The sequence below is a fragment of the Elgaria multicarinata genome, chromosome 1, assembly GCF_023053635.1.
Source record: "Elgaria multicarinata webbii isolate HBS135686 ecotype San Diego chromosome 1, rElgMul1.1.pri, whole genome shotgun sequence".
Classification (NCBI taxonomy): Eukaryota; Metazoa; Chordata; class Lepidosauria; order Squamata; family Anguidae; genus Elgaria; species Elgaria multicarinata.
Genome location: NC_086171.1, coordinates 95,770,429 through 95,791,110, shown reverse-complemented (window position 1 = coordinate 95,791,110; position 20,682 = coordinate 95,770,429). Strand labels below are relative to the sequence as shown.

At 43.9% G+C, this 20,682-nt stretch overlaps 1 protein-coding gene and 1 long non-coding RNA gene across 2 annotated transcripts in view; one reads left to right on the top strand and one right to left on the bottom strand.

Annotated features, from left to right (window-relative positions):
* The window catches only part of LOC134403317 (uncharacterized), a 387,709-nt gene that overhangs the window by 271,393 nt on the left and 95,634 nt on the right, over positions 1-20,682 (bottom strand). The window lies entirely within an intron of this gene.
* On the top strand, positions 4,624-18,723 carry FAM78B (family with sequence similarity 78 member B). Its single transcript, XM_063133331.1, has 2 exons — positions 4,624-4,895; positions 17,996-18,723. The coding sequence occupies exons 1-2, from the start codon at positions 4,633-4,635 to the stop codon at positions 18,516-18,518; spliced, it is 786 nt and encodes a 261-aa protein (XP_062989401.1). The 5' UTR covers positions 4,624-4,632; the 3' UTR covers positions 18,519-18,723.

Sequence of the window (20,682 nt, the reverse complement as noted above, 5' to 3'; positions counted from 1 at the left end):
CGTGCGGCGAGCGAAAAAAAAGCCACGGAAATCAGGCCGGTGTGGCTGCGCAACCGTGCTCGCGCCAGCAGCAGCACAACCGGCGCAAACTTCCGCCACAAATCGAAGGACGGTGTGGATCATGAGGCGTCACGGCTGAACGGCAAAATCCACTTTCACCGCTCCTCAACAACGGAACACCCGGTAGGTCTAGCAAAGCCCTTAGTTAGAACTAATCAACTGGAGTGTCCTCGCTGTTAGGAAACATTGCTCAGCCAGTAATTCAAGGGGAAAAGCTTCACTTTGGGAGTTTTCCGTGGATTTGCCAGTTGGACGGTTTGTTTGAGAAACACCAGCGTCTTCTAAGATAGACTCACCAGTAACTTCGCCTCCCTCGGCCAGAGGAGCATATCTGTTAGACAAAGTGATTTCATCTGTCGGAAAAGCAGCAGAGATGGCATGAGGAGGCTGCTAAACAATAAAACTGTCGAGCCTGCACTGTTTGGCGCAGGGTGCATTACTCGCATTTTGTGGAGGCGATAAAACTCTTTTCCTTCTCATAGTCAACCAAATGACCTAGAGGTAAGCAAACTAAAAAAGTCCACACTACTAGAAAGTTTAAAAACCCTTTCAGGGAGTGGCAACTAATACTCGAGAGCTGCCAGGTGTTAATTAAATTCTTGATAAAAAGCACCCAGCAGTTTGCAGTTCAAGGAAGGAGGCAGCACATTGAAGAGCTACAAAACTGCAAGCTGGAAATGCAGAGGGCAGTAAGAGCAATAAAAACAAGTGAAAGAGTAAAACAATAAAACAATATAACTGCTTAAAATAGGTCAATAAAACAGTAAAACTTCTAAAATAAATTATATGAGTCACGGAGACTCACACAGCACTGGAGCCTCCAACGCCATTTTTCCCGGAAGTCCCTATATTCATAACAGGTGTTTGATTGTCTCACATGTGCACATATACAGGCAACTTGGGGCCAAAGGGAGACAAAACCTGCCTATACAAAACTCTCGATCATTCGTCTCACATATGCATGTGTCTCACATACGCAACTTCAGGCCAAAAGGAGAAAAAAAATTTCCTATACATAGCACGAGTTCGTTCGTCACACATGCGCACATGTGCATCCAACTACGGGCAAAAGACAAAAAAATCCTATATACATAACACACGTTCGTTCGTCACACATGCGCAAGTGTGCATCCAATTTAGCTTAGAAGGGGAAAAAAAATACCTTTCGAAAATCGCCAAGATAGACTGTGTGACGAAGAAGAACTAGCTCCATTGCCAAGCACACTCCAACTGTCGAGCGGCCAACCCCAAACTGCTCTGCTGCATTTTTATAGAACCCAGGGATCTATAACAGCATCCTCCGTCTGCGGTGCATTTTGATGATTTTTTGGAGTTGCGCCCGGTGATGCCGGTACTCATCCTCAAGCACAGACAGTGCTCAAAGAGCACATAGAAGTAAATTGATAGAAACAGCCATGGTGCTGACTAATTCCGTTTGGCTATCCATGGACTCATCTTCTCCACAATGAGCACAATGACCCAAACAGGGAATTCTGGGATTTGAGGAATTAAAAAAAGGGGGGAGCAAGGGAGAACGTCACAAGCATCCACCAAAGCCAGCCTCTAAGAAATGCCCACTTGCGACAGAAGGGACAGAATTTAGAAGATTGTGAACTGCTCCAATGAAATGAACAAAAGAAAAAGCGCATGAGGCAGTAAAGAAAGACGCGCTTCATTTTGGTACGTATTAAAAACCCGCACACGGAAGCGCCTTCACAACAACGTGTAGATCTGGTCTGGGAGGATTGAGAAAAGATCCTGGCCCGCCTCTGTGTGACAACCTTTTAAGTATTTGAAGAGTGCTATCATGTCTCCCCTCAATCTTCTCTTCTCCAGGCTAAACATGCCCAGTTCTTTCAGGCTTTGTTTCCAGACCCCTGATCTTCCTAGTTGCCCTCCTCTGAAAACGCTCCAGCTTGTCTGCGTCCTTCTTGAATTGTGGAGCCCAGAACTAGATGCAATACTCTAGATGAGGCCTAACCAGGGCCAAATAGAGAGGAACCAGTACCTCACGTGATTTGGAAGCTATACTTCTATTAATGCAGCCCAAAATAGCATTTGCCTTTCTTGCAGTCATATCGCACTGTTGGCTCATATTCAGCTTGCGATCTACAATTCCAAGATCCTTCTCGTTTGTAGTATTGCTGAGCCAAATATCCCCCATCTTGTAATTGTGCATTTGGTTTCTATTTCCTAGATGTAGAACTTGGCATTTATCCCTATTAAATTTCATTCTGTTGTTTTCAGCCCAGCACTGCAGCCTATCAAGATCACTTTGAAATTTGTTTCTGTCTTCCAGGATATTAGCTATCCCACCCAATTTTGTGTCATCTGCAAATTTGATAAGTGTTCCCTGCACCTCCTCATCCAAATCATTAATAAAAATGTTGAAGAGCACTGGGCCCAGGACTGAGCCCTGCGGTACCCCACTCGTTGCCTCTCCCCAGTTTGAGAAGGTTCCACTGATAAGTACTCTTTGATAATTATTCTGGATACTTATACTTACAGATAAGTATTCTGTAGCCAACTGTGAATCCACCTAATAGTTGTTCCATACAGCCTCGCCTCAGGCTCCTCAAGTGGTGGGGTTTAGCTTGAGCAGGGAATGTCCATGGCCAGGCCTGTTGTTCAGAGCGTGTGTCGTGGCACCCCCCTCCCTACTTACCTGGCTCTGTTGTCGCCATGGTCCATGTGGTGGCTTCGACTGCCACCGACCCCTAAGGCTGGAATTAGGCCGAGGCCTAGTTCTGGGCTTATGTGTCCGGCGGCAGTCAAAGCCACCGGACACAAGCACAGCGGCAGTGGCAACGGTGGATGGCAGATGCAGGTAAGCCCCCCTCCCCCACTTACCTGCCTCCGAAAGTTTCAAATGGTCTTAATCGATTTGGACCATTCCGAACCACTTCGGGTCAATCCAGACCTCCCCCGACCCGCTCCGGAACCTGGTTTAGGAGATCCGGATCAGCCGGCTCCGCTTTGGATTTGGGGATCTGAAACGGAGTGGAGCACACCCCTAGCTTTTATAACATTATGATAGCATGGTGGGGTTTGTGTGCAAGAATAATTGCTTCTGATCAAAGCTTGTGCAACATGCTGGATCCATGTTGATTTCTATAGTTCACTCTATAGATAAGGGTGTAAAGTGCAATTTGACACTTGATTTTAGGTGTTCCATGTAAAAACTATTAAGTTAGAGACAAGCCAGACTTCCCTGTTTGCACATCATGACAAACACAAGGATGAATCATGTCTGCATTATTTAGCTGCACTCAATCAGAGCAGGAGAGATCAGGTATCATGCAGTAGCATGCTAACTCATAAAAACCCAGGGTTTAAAAGAAGTTACTATAGGTTCAGCTTTTTAAGGTTCAGCACTGAGGATATGTCCCTCAAATCAATGCTTTTGTACTGTAGTGGAATACTTTCAAATACAGGATCAGTAATTTGATTCAGTGCATGGGCATTCAGGTTAGGGTATTCTATGCTTTGATTATGTTTTCATGTGGCTCCCATAAAAGATTCAGATCCATGTTTTTGCGTTATGGCCACGCCTATGAATGGTGGATCCATGATTTTTCTGGTTCATTCTGGGGAAGCAGTTATTATCTTTGATATGATGGAGTTTTGAAGTATTTGTTTCACAATCATGAGGATCCCTGCCTCAGATCCAGGTTTCTGTGCTGTGGCAGAACTGTGATTTTTGTGGTTCAGTCTGTGGATGCAGAAGTGATCTATGATATCCTGTATTTTGGCATATTTTCCATGTAAAAATCATGAGGTTCCCTGCCTCTTATTTATTTTTTATTTTATTTATTGCATTTTTATACCGCCCAATAGCTGAAGCTCCCTGTTATCCATGTTTTTGCACCATGACCACGAGTGGCATATCCTTTATTTTTGTGCATGCTGATGTGCTCTGAGGGTGTTTGTTAGTAAAAATCATATGAAATCAAGAAAATCCCTGCCTCTTATCCATGTTTTTGCGCCGTGGACCCTCCCATGAGTGGTGGATCCATGATTTTTCTGGTTCAGTCCGTGGAGGCAGATGTACTGTGATTCGATAGTGGTTTTGTGGGTGTCCTCTTTAAGAATCATATGAAATCTTGAGGATCCCTTTTTTATTTCATGGATCCTTGTTTACTGCCTTCCGTTTCCCGGCTAATAGCAAGGTGTTGCTTTTTAAGTTTTAGCTCTGTTAATACACTATGTCCAAATATGTAACTCCTGCGTGGTCCAGCCAGCCCCTCCCCTCCCCTCCGCGGAGACACATGTACGCGTGCCCCGCGATCCTCCTGCCGCTGCCCCAGCCTGCATTGCTCATGCAGACGCTGCGGGGGAAGGTCGGACGGAAGGAAGGGGAGGGAGAGTCGCGCCGGCCTGGGAAGCAGGTAGAGTCCTCCGGCAGCTAGCGCGCTTTGCTCTGGCGCCTCCGGCATCTCTCATGTTCGGCGTCGCCAGATGCTGAAATGAGCCGGAGCCGGGGCAGTGCTCGGGCGCTAGCTGATCCCGGGGCCAGCCGGATGCGGGGGCCCGGCTGGGGCGGCTAGGGGTGGGGGCAGGCCCCGCCTGGCCATGGGCTGCCTGCAGAGCGTGGCGTGCAAGGCGCGGGTGCGCAGGGAGAATATCGTGGTGTACGACGTGTCGGCCTCTATTGAGCCCGGCGCCACCGCTATCGAGGAGACGTCGCCCATCGTGTTGCGCTACCGAACGCCCTACTTCCGCGCCGCCGCCCGTGTCCTCATGCCTCCCATCCCGCGCCGTCACACCTGGGTGGTGGGCTGGATCCAGGCCTGCAACCACATGGAGTTTTACAACACCTACAGCGACCTGGGCATGTAAGTGAGTGGGGGAGGGGGCAGCAACGGGAGGGGACGGAGGGCGACGCCTTGGCAACGGAACCTGCCCCCAACGATGAGGGATGGCGGGTCATTTGGCCTCCAGGCAGAGGGAACCATCCGGTCTCTATAGTAACCGATTGACCTCCACAGAGCCAGGCGTTTTCGTGCGTGTGACCCCGTGGTATAGGGCTCAGTGTTTGTGATAGCAGTTGCCCTTCAGCTGGACAGAAATGGCTCCTCTGCAAGGGACATCTGTGTGTGCCCTGGCAACAGGAAGCCTCTGAATAGATAGCCCTGAGTGCCTGTGCCCATCCAACAAAAATGGCTGCTTCCTCATGTTCCTAGGTACCAGAAGGAAAGGCTGCGGCTCTTTTGTGTGGTGGGCAACAGAGTGCACCACAGCCATTCACTGCCTCGTTTCACTCGTTTGTGCGATGGATGTTAGAGGCACAACTAGGAGCAGTGCCATCGCATAGCACCCAGCTCTAGCCTAGGCTGCGTCTTGTTCATGCAGTGAGCAGTGGATGGCGGCACCCCTTGTTTGTGCTGTGGGTAGGGGAGGTGCTCCTTGGAGTGCCACTTTCATCCACTGCAAACAGAATGGTTAAGAGCCATTCCCCCATATCCTTCTAGCTTTTTTGGGCCAAGCAGCAGATACATGAGCTAAATCATCGAAATACTCTAGTGCTGCCACTTAAATAAAAAAGCAGAGATTCCTATGGCTCCTTTCAATGAAAAACAGAAATGTGGGAAGATCTGTGAGAAGACGGTTTGGTCTTCTCTTGCTTATGTATGTGAACATTATGATTTTATTATGATTTTATTAGAATGTAAGCCTATGCAGCAGGGTCTTGCTATTTATTGTTTTACTCTGTACAGCACCATGTACATTGATGGTGCTATATTAATAATAATAATAATAATAATAATAATAATAATAACAACATGTTCCCCTCTTCCAGCACCTGCAGCCACATGAATACATGAGAAAAGTGGGTCTGAAGTGGTGCTAATTGATACTAGCTGGATAGGTGAGTGGTGCCTGTGATCGTGATAGTGCCCCCCATTTCTCCTTTGTCCAAAATAACAGTTCTTGGACAGTGTGCTCCCAAGAGCAAGAATTACAAGCTTGCATATTCACCTTGCATCTGTAATAACTTGGGGGCCAAAACCCTCTTTCCCTAAAAGTGGAAAGGTATGGGTTTGACACCACACCTTTCAAAATGAACAAAAAATCAGATGTTCATTAACATTATTTACAAAATTGAATAAATGCCAATAATAGGTTGAGATTGCTTTAAAGATTCTTGAATTAAATATGATTGCATACCCTTCCTAATAGGTTTATTTACCCAGCTAAATAAAATCCCAATAATTCAGATTAGATTTCCCTAAACTCCACCCCACAAATAGAAGCAGATTTAGGAATTTCTCTAAACTTTCTTATAAACAGGAACAGTCTTCCTCTGCCTCCAGTTCTTCCTGCTTCTTCTGGCTTCTAGGATGATTCAGATGTTTCAGAGATTGTTTGATGAAGTTTCTTCTGGTCAGACAGGAACTTAAAATGTATTATATATTTATTTATTACATTTCTATACTGCCCAATAGCCGAGGCTCTCCGGGCAGTGCACAAAAACCATAAAAATACAATAAGTATACAATAAATTAGAAGTTAAAAGGTAAAAGTGCAATATAAAATCAGATAAATTACAGTCCAGGGAAAGCCTGTGTGAAAGGGTACATTTTTAGGAGGCGTCTAAAAGCTATTGCATTTTCTGCCACCTGAACCACACGAGGGAGGGTTTTCCAGAAGGTTGGTGCTGCTACAGAGAAGGCTACCAACCTGCTACCAAGGTTCTTTGTGGTGACATTCCATCCGTTTCGGAATGGCCAGCAGAAGCTCCTCTGAAGATCATATAAAGTGCTTTGCTCATAAAATTATCGTGTTTCGTATATTAAATTTAGAAGTATAGTATATTCAGACAATTACAAATGTATTGGGTTTGCTTTTAAAAGTGTTTAATGTTAATGATAATTTTATGAGCAAAGCAAGTTATATGTAACATATGTTTGTAATGCAGCTTTGGACTACAGTGCCCAGCATTACTGATCATTGGCTATGCTGCCTGGAGCTGATAGGAGCTGAAGTCCAAAACATTTGGAGGGCATTAGGTTGGGAAAGGTTTTCCTAAAGCAACAAAGTGATCTGTAAAGAGTGCTGAAAAAGATAAGTATTGTCTATTTTACAATATTTCCCCAAATTTCAGGTTTTTCCCCATGGCTACAAAATTTCCAGAAATTTTCCAACTCTAGATCCATCTGGCAAACATGTTATTGGGTACAATGATGTTACACCAGTGTTTCCTGCTGCAAACACCCAAAATGTGGGCAATATGCGCTTTTGACAAATGTCTGAGAATGCGGATTGAGCTAGGGTTCCATGTGGGTGCATGTCCATAGTTAATGTGTTTGCTGCAATATACATACAACAAAGGTATTTGTACTGAAAATGCAGATGTTACTGTAGACGAGAATGGAGCATGCCAAGGCATATATCACAGTAGTTTGGTGATCTGTAATTCCAGAAGCACCCCCAAAGTTTACACTGATCCTTCAGGGGGAGTGCAATCAAATGCAAAACAGGGAACCCATCAATATCCAGGTCAATCAGCCCCCCACCCCATCACCACTTCTGTCTGGACTGAACTTATTCACATTAATTTTGTCCATCAGTGACTTCATGAACTTGTTAAGGCATCCAGTGTCTTACATGTTTCTGTGGAAAAGGAGAAATAGAGACAAATATCATCAGCATATTTATGACATCCCCAGATGGTCTTTCCCAGCACTTGCATGTTTGTTTCTGGCATTTGTATTTTGCTCAAAGACCTCAGGGTGGCTTACATATAGAACATGAATACAATAAGAACAACAGCTATACAAAATAGAAAAATAAGTACAGTAGATAAAACAATGGGACCAACAACTAAAATCCAGATAAAAGCAGAAAGTGAGGTAATTATAGGCAGCCTCATATCACTAAAAATCATTAGCGCCCCAGAACAGGGGCTTCATCTGTCACCTAAAATATCACAAAGAAGGCATCACTCAAGGATGTCTAGGGAGGGAACTTCATAATTGGGCACCATCTCAGAAAAGGCCCCCTCCATGACCACCACTGCCTTACCAGTGAACACAGGGGCACCTGGAGACAGGAATGAGATGATATCTGTTGGTGGCATGTTTATATGGGAGAAGGCAGTTCTTTACCCAGGCATATGTAAAGTGTAGGGGATAAGATAGGATCCTGTAGCACTATACAGAATAAATCCCATGAAGTGGAGCAGTAATTCTTCAGCACTACTTTCTGAAATTTACCCAATAGTTGGGAAATGCCCGCAATGCAGTACATCTAGCACTCATCCATACCAGGTAACCCAGAAGGAAACCTTGATATCAGAATTTCCAGAGGGATAGCTATGTTACTCTGTTGCTAAAAAAAAAAAACTAAGAAAAATGGCTGTGAAATGCAAGAGGTACTGTTAGTTCATGTTAATTCCATTTAAAGCTTAAATGTATACAAGATGTGCAGTGTGAGTGACCATTCACAATAGCAGCCCTCCTAGCTTTGATGTGGTAGTTAACACCAGAGGAAAGAATTGTCTCAATTTAGGGCTAAATGAATACAGTCAAACTTCCTGATATGTTCTAATTTAGGCATTTCACATCGAAGTTTCACTTTGAAGTTCCTTCACTGAAGAATGGCAACAAGTAGAGTATCGTGCAAGAATGAAATGTTCTCCCACTGGCTTCCAGATGTTGCTATTTTTTATATCAAATTTGTATTCATTTATTCTTTTGTGTAGAGACTGGGCAGTTTGCCCTATGTAGACAACAATAGAGTAGGTGATATCGTATATCATGTTGGAGGATGAGAAGGTGATAGTATCATGAGGATAATGTTGCCTGAATAGATATTGGAACAGAGTTAGCACTTAAGCTTGCTGCAGTGTCTGTTCTCTATGTTTGTGTGTCTGTTATGTGGCCTAGGGGTTGCTGGTGAGTAGCTGTCTTAGATTAGGGAGTTGTCTGTGGTGACATTATCTAGGATAAGCTGTAGATTATTGATGATACATTTATTTTAGCTAAGAGGTGTCATGTCATTTTCTCTTCTACGTCTGCCCTATAGTAGGCTAGTTATGGATACATGTCTAGCCGTATTGATCTGCTTTTTCCATTTCATTAGGTGGGTATTGTAATTTCAGAAATGCCCGATATAAATCCTTAAGTTGTGAAGTATACTCTGTCAAATGCAGTTGTATTGTAGAATTTGGTTATAGATCATGGATCATGTATTCTCAGTGAAAGCTAGAAATATGTAGATATATGTATTGAAAGACACTGAGGGGTCCAGGACAGTCAGTTGAGTTACACCTGAGTGGTCTATCATAGAATAGTAGAGTTGGAAGGGGCCTAAAAGGCCATCAAGTCCAACCCCCTGCTCAATGCAAAGGTCATTCACCAGGGTATCCAGGGCAGTTTTAGTCCACAAACTAGTCCTGAAGCCACGCTGATATGGATCAAGATAATCAGTATCATCCAGAATTCCACAGAGCATGATGACCTTGCTCAAGAAGACTGGCCATATTAGAGACTGACCAGTAATTTCTTATGTTCAGGGGATCTGAAGGGTTTTAAAAAACACACACATTTCAATAGGGCTAAATGACCTTGGCCAAAGAGAGGCATCTATTACATCTTCACCAAGCAACCAGCCTCTGCTAGCTGGCATAAACCAACCATCCAGGGATTCTGTCCACATCTTCAAGAATTATTAATCTGGCCTGTTATATATTGTATTTTGTATTTGTGTTTTTAGACTGTTGTTTTATTATGCTTTTAATTTTTGTGAACCGCCCAGAGAGCTTTGGCTATTGGGCGGTATAAAAATGAAATAAATTAATAAATAAAATTAACTGAAGCTCATCCAAGCAATCACCTTCTGCGTGGGACCTACTCTCAACATGACATCTAAGTCAGAAGAGATAGAAGCCATTTTCTCCACAAAGTTCCTCTTATTCATCTGCAGGCTATATGATACTCCCTTCTCTCTACCACAAATTCTGAAGGTAGAGAGAGGGCTATAGTTCCTGCCTCCTAGATTGTAACTCCCCAAGGCTTCCCTCATTTCACTAGGCAGGAAACAATCTCTTCTGGGCTTAGTTGAGTCACCTGGGGAAGTAGTTCTCTGGGATTTTCTCCACATCCCCCGCTTTCTCTCAGGTGTTGATCTTTCTTTGCTTGTATGACTGTAGTCAAGCTAAACTGATGTTCCTAGCATCAGGAACCCGATTTCAGCTTTCTAAGGCTACAGTTGAAATTAGTTATCTTATGTGTGCCTGTGTTGGATTGAGGCCTACGTTACTTTTGTTGGACGTGGGAGTGTGTGATGTCCCAGTAGTTTGGGTCCCTCTCGAGTACTTGCTGCAGCCATGGCATATGTGTTGAAAATTGCTGTGACTGAGGCCTTAGCTAGACCTAAGGTTTATCCCGGGATCATCCTGGGGTCATCCCTGTTCATGTAAATGACACACAGGATATCCCGGGAGCAGGCAGGGACGACCCCGGGACGATCCCAGGATAAACCTTAGGTCTAGCTAAGGCTTTAGTCATCTGCAGAATAACAGGTCCCCTGTCCAACACTTGTCCATTAGCTTGTTCACTAATGCTTTTTCCCCCTTGTGGCACACTAGTTGAAGGATGAAAAATAACTTATAGATAGTTCTATAGATGTTGATTCTGTATCCAGGGAATTACTTATATCCTTTACAGTGCTGTCATCGTTAGCCTGTCTCCTTCTATCATTTGTAACAGCCTGCTCAATTCATGTGCTGTAGAATACATGTGGATAAAGGCATCTTCCCTGAAGGCTTTGTGTAGCTTGGCAATTTTGAGGCAATTTTGGATTTGAATTGTCTATTCCATGTAAGAAGCAGCTTGGGAAGTGTTGCTGAAGAGCTGAGATTTCCAGTAGCCTTCTTGGAGTGGTAAGACAATCTAATGGTACATAAAATTCACACTTTAAACTGTAGTTGAAAGAGCCATGTGCTGTGTGTGCCTTGCCCACTTACTGTTGGGTGCATGCCCTGTCAATAAGGTGAAGGCATACTCTAAACACGGGTGAGTAACATCCAGCTCCTGCTGATTCCCAGTATGTCCACCCCCCACCAAAAAAAGTTTTAAAATAGGATTTTTACCAAACAGTTGATCAGGCCTCAGTTGATCAGGCTGAGGTTCCCATGATCTTATAATAGGGGGAGCTGAAAAGAGGAGAGCAACGAGGATGATCAGGGGTCTGGAAACAAAGCCCTATGAAGAGAGACTGAAAGAACTTGGCATGTTTAGATGGGAGAAGAGAAAACTGATAGCACTCTTCAAATACTTGAAAGGTTGTCACACAGAGGAGGGCCAGGATCTCTTCTCAATCATCCCAGAGTGCAGGACACGGAATAATGGGCTCAAGTTACAGGAAGCCAGATTCCGGCTGGACATCAGGAAAAACTTGCTGACTATTAGAGCAGTACGACAATGGAACCTACTGAAGTTGTGGGCTCTCCCTCACTAGAGGCCTTCAAGAGGCAGCTGGTGGCAAGGAAGGGTAGGCTTGTGGCTTTTGGACTTGATTGAGTAACTTGACTGCTACTTTTAGGCTGCATTTGGAGTACCATGTCCAGTTCTGGGTGCCACATTTTAAGAAGGACATTCAGAAGTTGATCACTAGAAGCCAACATGGATTTGTCAGGAACAAGTCCTGTCAAACAAATTTGATCTCATTTTTTGATAAGGTAACCTCCTTTGTGGACTGTGGGAATGCTGTGGACGTCATATATCTTGACTTCAGCAAAGCTTTTGACAAAGTACCACATGACATTCTGATTAACAAACTAGCTAAAAGTGGGCTAGATGGAACAACTATTAGGTGGATTCACAGTTGGCTACAGAATCGGACTCAAAGAGTACTTATCAATGGAACCTTCTCAAACTGGGGAGAGGCAATGAGTGGTGTACCGCAGGGCTCAGTCCTGGGCCCAGTGCTCTTCAACATTTTTATTAATGATTTGGATGAGGAGGTGCAGGGAACGCTGATCAAATTTGCAGATGACACAAAATTGGGTGGGATAGCTAATACCCTGGAAGACAGAAACAAACTTCAAAGTGATCTTGATAGGCTGCAGTGCTGGGCTGAAAACAACAGGATGAAATTTAATAGGGATAAATGCCAAGTTCTACATTTAGGAAATAGAAACCAAATGAACAGTTACAAGATGGGGAATACTTGGCTCAGCAATACTACAAACGAGAAGGATCTTGGAATTGTTGTAGATTGCAAGCTGAATATGAGCCAACAGTGCGATATGGCTGCAAGAAAGGCAAATGCTATTTTGGGCTGCATTAATAGAAGTATAGCTTCCAAATCACGCTAGGTACTGGTTCCTCTCTATTCGGCCCTGGTTAGGCCTCATCTAGAGTATTGCGTCCAGTTCTGGGCTCCACAATTCAAGAAGGATGCAGACAAGCTGGAGCGTGTTCAGAGGAGGGCAGCCAGGATGATCAGGGGTCTGGAAACAAAGCCCTATGAAGAGAGACTGAAAGAACTGGGCATGTTTAGCCTGGAGAAGATAAGATTGAGGGGAGACATGATAGCACTCTTCAAATACTTAAAAGGTTGTCACACAGAGGAGGGCCAGGATCTCTTCTTGATGCTCCCAGAGTGCAGGACACAGAATAACGGCCTCAAGTTAAAGGAAACCAGATTCCAGCTGGACATCAGGAAAAACTTCCTGACTGTTAAAGCAGTATGACAATGGAATCAGTTACCTAGGGAGGTTGTGGGCTCTCCCACACTAGAGGCATTCAAGAGGCAGCTGGACAACCATCTGTCAGGAATGCTTTAGGGTGGATTCCTGCACTGAGCAGGGGGTTGGACTCAATGGCCTTGTAGGCCCCTTCCAACTCTGCTATTCTATGATTCTATGTTGCAGCAGGTCCAGAGAAGAGCATCCTGGATAGTGAAGGGTTTGAAAACCAAGTCCTATGTTGAAAGATATGAGAAAATTAAATGGAGATAAGGTACTGGTATTAAAATATCTGAAAGGCAGAAGATGGAGCAGACTTGTTCTCTGTTGCTCCAGAGGGCAGGACGATAACCAATGGGTGGAAATTGGAGGGAAGCAGATTTCAGCTAAACATTAGAAGTAGAAAGTTCTCCTTTGCTGGAAGTATTTAAGCAGAGGCTGGCTCGAATGCCATCTATCAAGAGTGCTGTAGCTGCACCCTGCAGTACAGAGCCTGCATTGAGCAGAGGATTGGACTAGGTGGTCTCTGTAGTCCCTCCCAATTTTTTTATTCTATGATTATCCTCTTCATGCCTCAATGCCCGCCTAGGATTGCTATGACAATGGCCGTGTTCAGACTTAACCTGGGGAAAGGTTGTTAGGGTAACCACAGTGCATCGTGGTTAGCACTTATCACACTGAGTGCTCCCACCACATGTGCATTAAGCACCCTCCACCCTGACCACCCACCAACCTAACTACCCTTCCTGAGTGGTTGCAGCTTCTTCTTGCATTGCTGTGGGATGTGGGAGTAGCCGCTCTTCTTTAACTGCTAGAAGAACTGTGGGAAGAGGTTCTCCGATCTTTTGCTATATGCGGTTGCTGCAGGTGTTTGTGCCTAAGGTTGCTGTGTTGATAACAATGGTATGGGGTCAAATGTGTCTTTGTTCCCTGCTAAAGGTATCACAGGTGTCCAGTACAGGGATGGAGATCCGTCAACCCTTGCTCACTTGCAGTATAACTGTTATTTATGCAAAAATATTCAGGCCTCTAGTAGCTCTAACCATGGGGGGTTAACCACAGGGGCCTGATAGACAACATGCTAAGCCATGGTTAGGGCCGCTAACAATTTTGCAGCACATGGTTAGTGAAGGTGGTTAAACCATGGTTACGTAGCCACCATGGTTAGGGAAATCCTCCTACACATAGAATCATAGAATCGTAGAATAGCAGAGTTGGAAGGGGCCTACAAGGCCATCAAGTCCAACCCCCTGCTCAATGCAGGAATCTACCCTAAAGCATCCCTGACAGATGCTTGTCCAGCTGCCTCTTGAAGGCTTCTAGTGTGGGAGATGACCCGCTAAGCCATCATGGCTAGCTCAAAACACTTAACCATCATTGCTTAGTGTGTTGTCTGTACAGACCCAATGTCTGATCCAACATTTTAAAAATATAAAATCCAGCAGTTACTTGGATCTGCCTCCAATCTTAAGAAAACACACAAAGTGAGTTCACATGTCACACTAAACCACCTTGAGAATATTTCACGGTGAGTGGGTGGTTTGTCTGTTACTCCTGATAGATGATTGCTCACTCGGTGGCTTACCGGGGCTTGTTTTTCCCTCAGTTCCTCTCAGTCCTCCAGGATGCTGCTGGCACATATCCCAGGGGCCTTTGCAGCAGAAATCCTCTTTTCCACATTCCCAACATCAACACATTTTCTGATGTTGGTCTACTGGGGTTGCCAAGTAATGAGGGAAACTCCTCCAACCTCCTACATCAGATTGCCAGAGGAATGAATGTTTTTGAGCCCTTATGAATACAGAAATGCATTTGCAAACTTTTTTTTTAATTGTTATATTAGGGGTCCTGTGCAAGTGCACAGTACTGTTGTTAAGCCTAATATAGCCAGAGCCATCTCTTGTCACTGCCCTTGCCAACTTCATCCTCCCATGCTTCCTGAGCAAAAGCCTCCCTGCTGCCCCACATCAGAATGTAAAAAGGAAATGATTTTCAGAGCCCTTCTTAACACAGGAAAATATTCACAATGGGTGGTGGGGGTGGGCTTGTACAAGACTGCAACACAGTCTGACCTGTATTTGGCCACCATACCAATATCAGTTTGAAAGACTGCAATATAGGTGCCACTTGCGAAAAGACATATTTGGCCTGCTTTTATTGAAGTTTATCTATAATCTTTTTCCCTCTAGAATGCTGTAATAATAAAACAGACCTGTATAACTAACCATATAGTTTTACTAGTGATTTTTTTCTCTTTTAATTTTTTGTTTTTGTTTTGCTTTGTTGAAACTTACAATAAAAATTGATTTTTAAACAATATTCCTGTCTTGTCAATGTCCTTATCAATTGCTTTCTCAAGTAGCTCTACCCTTGCTAGCAAGCATCTTTTTTTTATGTCTGAACTTGCAGGGTTTGGACATCACAGCAAGCCACCCTAACCAATCCCACTACAAGCCATGGGGTCGCAGGATGGCTTGTTTGCAAAAACCAGCCTACAACGAAAACCCCGCTCTAGGTTCAGATGTCACATTAAGCCAACCTGCACCATCCATGATAACAACCTAGCATGACTTAGCATGACATGTGAACCAGGTCACATGATCCCCATTAGGTAGGAAGCAGAATCATGGCAGCTTTTATATTACCACAAGTGGAGATTAAAGATGCAGTTTTGTGGTCCTTGGGAGATATGGCTCAAATGAGAGAGATGGATTTTTCTTATGGATTAATACAGCTTCCTTTGCTTTTTCTGTGTCCAGATTATAAACAAAAACTGTATGTTAAACTTTCAGTTGAAGATCAGTATAGGCTCAGTTGAGGTTAATTAAAGATATGTTGTGGCATCCAAAAAAAATAAGGTTTTTTGCTGAATAAGGGAACCATAGATGTTTCAGATACAAACGGTGAACTGGCAACCCATTGATTAGGCAAAATAGGACAACCCAGTTCCCTATTCCATTCCTGCTTAAGACCCTGTGCATCATATTTATTCCTCATTAATAAGTGTTTATAAGCACGGATCATGGGTCAATATGTTTGATTGACCTCACTAAGTGCTTCCAGTAGAGAAGGAGACTCTGAAGCTGTAAAAACAGCAGGACCAAACCTAGATTTTAACCTAAGTTGTAGCTATTATACTTTACCTAGATCAGCAGTGTTGGACTAGTTTTTATCTGAGGGCTGAATCCCCCACCCTGCCCCGACCAAGCTAATGGGCCAGAAGATGTCTGGGACAGGTACCCTCCCCTGCTTTTGCCCTGCATATTTTGCTTTTTTCCATGCTGAGGGGCACAGAGCTCTCTGCCTTTCTCAGCATGAAGAAAGGGATTTGGCTGGCATCTGAAGCATTGGCTCCTTTGATTGCCTTTGCAAGCCAGCTGGAGAGCAAGCAAGAGGGTGGATTTCCCATAACTATCTGGTTGACCACAGTCTTTGGTCTGATCTAGCATGACTGCTCTTATGTTCTTACGTGTAGACAATGTTGGTATATTTAATTCATTTGCAAGCATTTGACAGGTGATCTTTATATGAACCAGGTGTAGCTCCTCTGGGATATCTTTTCTGGAAACAGGATTCTTTGTGGGTTTTGGTTGAAACATATTTAGTGGGGGGGCCATTGGTTCCGGCTCTATGACATAGAGCTTTGTAGTGATAAGGAACTGCTATTCAGTACACAACCTAAGTGCAACTGTGTGTTACTTGTGAATCTCTGGCTCATACCTGGGGCTTCTGTCATGTGGAGCAAATGCCTGACCCAGTTCCTGGCATTCAAATGGAAGACTGGATTATTTTTTCACTGATTTCAGAGTGTTGACAAACATTTTGTCACTTCAGTAGAAGAAGATTTAACCCAGATGGACCTGACTGGAAGCAGCTGTGCCTTGGGATGAACAGTCATGAGACAAGATGCTAACCTTTCAGAGTAAAGAATCATACCACATGTTTCTCTGCTTCGAATCTGGATGCCTGGCATCAAACTAGGCAGGATTTCAGTAAGGTTTTCTCAGTTCTGAACAGGTATTGCCCACAAATTCAGAGGATAGTAGAGCCTTTTAGGGCTTCATGCTAATGAAAGCATCTGGCAGGCTAGGCTCTTGCCTATGAAAGCTCCTGTCACAATACACATTTTAATATTTAAGGTGCTGCAAGACTCTTTGTTAATGGATGAATGGAGTGAAAGCTCTGGATTTCCTGCATCAAGCAAGGGATTGGGCTAGATGGTTTACAAGGTCTCCTCCAGCTCTATGGAGCTATTCAGGTTACTGGAGAATGCCTACATTTTGAAGAAGCAACATAGATCAGTGACTATTCAACCAAGAAAAATGACTTTCAAACTGGAGGAAGTTTGTTCACATAGTATGATGTTGCTAGAGACCAGGGTTTCTTCTCAGTTCTCTGAGCACAGACCCTGTATGTGATCTTTTCAGTAGAGTGAAAAGAACAGTCCCTATCTCCAGAGCCTACAGAGATTATTGTTTCTAGGGCACCTGATGGGAAGGAGGTCAGAACCTGCATTGCATTGCACAACCCTCTGGGATCACTTTCAGTGGGATTCAGGCCAACGGAGTGATTGGCAGCTAACTTGCATGGGAAAGGGTTAGCAGGTGCACTCAGGGCATCACTGGGGAGAGTGCTTAACCTGCTCCCTCTCCCCAAGTGTCCCTAGGGTTAGATTCCTTGCTGACATTAGCCTAGGAGAGGGTGTTGTGAACTGGTTTAAGTAGAAAAAATGGCCCCAAACCCTTCCCTGAGGGCAAATTTTATGTACTTGTGTTCTTGAAAATGCAGGCATCACCAGCTCTTTCTGCTTAGGTGGTAGTGTTGCCAATTGCTGGCAAGTAGGCCAATTGCTGGCTGTGGGAGAACGTTGTGTAGTAATTAACACAAGCTGCCCAAATAGATTTGTTTAGCAGAGTATTTGTTACTTGAGTGTTTGCTTCGATTCCTTTTGCCCTTTGCACTGGTAGACTTCAAACTTTCCAGGCCTAGTAACTTCTAGACCCATCCCAAAAGATAAGGACCTCTATTTCTTTCCCCTGTATGTACTTTGTTACTACATATAATTTCTTTTACCCCTCTTTTTCTCCTCTGTCTTTTCTCCTCTTAAAAAATCAAGATTAAGAATGGCATGTGATGCTTCTGTTGTGATCCACTTTTGAAAAGTGAGGATTTACAGGAATTGCTTAGCAACTGTTACTGCAGCTTTCTTAAATCTGTTTTTTCTGCTTTACCCCCACCTAGGTCAAGCTGGGAACTTCCAGACTTGAGGGAAGGACGTGTAAAAGCCATCAGTGACTCTGATGGAGTGAGCTACCCCTGGTATGGGAACACTACAGAAACAGTGACTTTGATTGGCCCCACCAATAAAGTCTCCAGGTTCTCAGTCAGTATGAATGACAATTTCTATCCTAGCGTGACATGGGCCGTCCCCGTGAGTGACAGTAATGTGCCACTACTAACCAGGATCAAACGGGATCAAAGCTTTACTACATGGCTAGTAGCTATGAATATGACCACCAAGGAAAAAATTATCTTGCAGACTATAAAATGGAGGATGCGAGTAGATATTGAAGTTGATCCCATGCAGCTCTTGGGCAAGCGAGCCCGGCTGGTGGGGAGGACTCAGCAAGACCAGCCCAAAATTCTGAGCAGAATGGAACCCATCCCACCAAATGCACTAGTGAAACCCAATGCCAATGATGCCCAGGTCCTCATGTGGAGGCCCAAGAGAGGCCTGCCTTTGGTAGTGATACCACCCAAATAGAGGACATATTTGTACAATGAGGGCTTTTGCCACCACTGGTGTAGATATCTGAGCCAAAGAAGAGCTCTCATGTTCACCTGCCTTTTGCAAATGTAAGTGGGAAGAGGGCTTCTTCAAAACAGTGTTACCTGGCAATGGCCAGTGCTGTGCCACACTAGAATACTTGGGAAGAAGAGCTTATGTTGTTCCACACTTCAAGAGTATTCTCATGGGAAAAGAGGCTTTCTTATGATCAAGAATATGATTTCCAGTGCCTGTGGCTAATGCTGCTTCCTAGCCAACTACATGTAGTTCTGGAGGCCATTCTTACCAGATATTCATGGACCTCCAGTATGTGGCCTACTCTCTGGTGGGATATGACAGAGAGGGATGGCATATTTCCACAACATAATACCTATGCATTTTTGATTGATAATCAAAATGATCACCCTGCTCATTGGAATGAAAAAAATGATTCCGAAGGGGGAACAATAATGCTGTCTGTTTAGCTAAACTCTTGTAGAAAGAGCAGCTCTGTCCACTAGGAACTATCCTTGGTGCTGAACTAAAGCACAATTTGAACTACCGATGATCTCACTCTTCCTCTTTTAGAGGATAACTTATTCGGACTAATGGAGTTAAACCATTTTGCATGTGTTTCAAGTGTGTTTCAAGTAGTTGTAAGTGTAGGAGTTTTGCCATAGTTCCCTATGCTATGGGTGAAATCCAAGGTCAATCAACTGGTGAACCACCATAGTATTAAAGGAACACTATTGTTTCTACACGCTACACAAACTCTGTTTTCTGTACAAGCAGAATTAATCTATAGCCCCCAAAATTGTCTGCACATAACAGCTAATGGGGAAACAGTTGATATAGCTAGCATAGGAGTGTGATTGCAGGAAAAAATAAAAAACAGCCTTGGCACAATGTTGCTCATTGTCAGCACTAAAAAACAGGAGGATTCAGACTGTCATTGAATATGGACAATGGGGAACATTAGAAACTCAGCATATCTCCAACCCCTCCCTGGTGGTAATATTTTCGCTCATGGATGGGGGAAAGGGGCATTCAGAGGGAGAAAGAACATGCATGCAGCAAAACTGCTACACTATTAGATGAACGGTAAGAGCTGGACAAAATCTTGCAAAACTAGATGCCACCTCTGGCTACCATTTTACCATCCCTGACTTGGAGGGACAGTTTCCTGAAAATTCTCCTTTTCCCATCTTGAATGTAACTAAGAAAAATATTTATAGATTCGCCCATACTGAAGGAGGAATGCATAAACTTAGATATCAAAAATGAGAAGACAATGAGAACTTCCATTCTCTTGCATCATCTTTAGCATTTGTTAGAGACACATATTGGGAGCATCTATACTTATTGTGATGATGATGCCTTAATAGGAAAGGAGAGAGCACCTTTGGATTTTAGCCCATGAGATTTCCAGAGATGTGCTTTCAGCTCCTTTTTCTATGCTGTTGTTGACTCTCAATGAACACTGTTATAGGAAACCTGGAGGAGCTTTATTGTTTGGTCTTAACAGTAGAAATGGAGCTTAAAAAGTCTTATCAGCTAAGATGGTGCTCTAGAAAACTGTAGAGTACTGCTATTTACCTCAATTGCAGAATAATACACTGGGCAAAACACTTTGGATAGAAGCTGCTGCATTAATGTGTAGATGAAAGATGTATAGTAGACAGAAGTTCATGATGTCATGCCATTTTCAGGAACTGCTAGCTGCAGAATCCATAATAACACAGCATGTATGGCATCCTTGTGTATTCCCAGAAGAATTCTACCAGTAGATGCCAGTAGCAGTAGCAGTGATGATTGTCATTCTTAGAATCATAGAATAGCAGAGTTGGAAGGGGCCTACAAGGCCATCAAGTCCAACCCCCTGCTCAATGCAGGAATCCACCCTAAAGCATCCCTGACAGATGGTTATCCAGCTGCCTCTTGAATGCCTCTAGTGTGGGAGATGCCACAACCTCACCAGGCAACTGATTCCATTGTCGTACTGCTCTAACAGTCAGGAAGTTTTTCCTGATGTCCAGCTGGAACCTGGCTTCCTTTAACTTGAGCCCATTAAGTGAGCAGAGATTGGTACTCCCAAAGAGAATGATAGATTTTGCCATGAAGAGTTTGTCTTTCCCCCATTTATCATTAGATATATGATGCT

What these genes read in the sequence shown, in the direction of transcription:
- FAM78B (XM_063133331.1), top strand. Translation starts at nt 4,633, where the DNA reads ATGGGCTGCCTGCAGAGCGTGGCGTGCAAGGCGCGGGTGCGCAGGGAG. An exon ending in ACCTACAGCGACCTGGGCAT is followed by an intron (nt 4,896 to 17,995) that starts GTAAGTGAGTGG and finishes ACCCCCACCTAG; the next exon opens with GTCAAGCTGGGAACTTCCAG.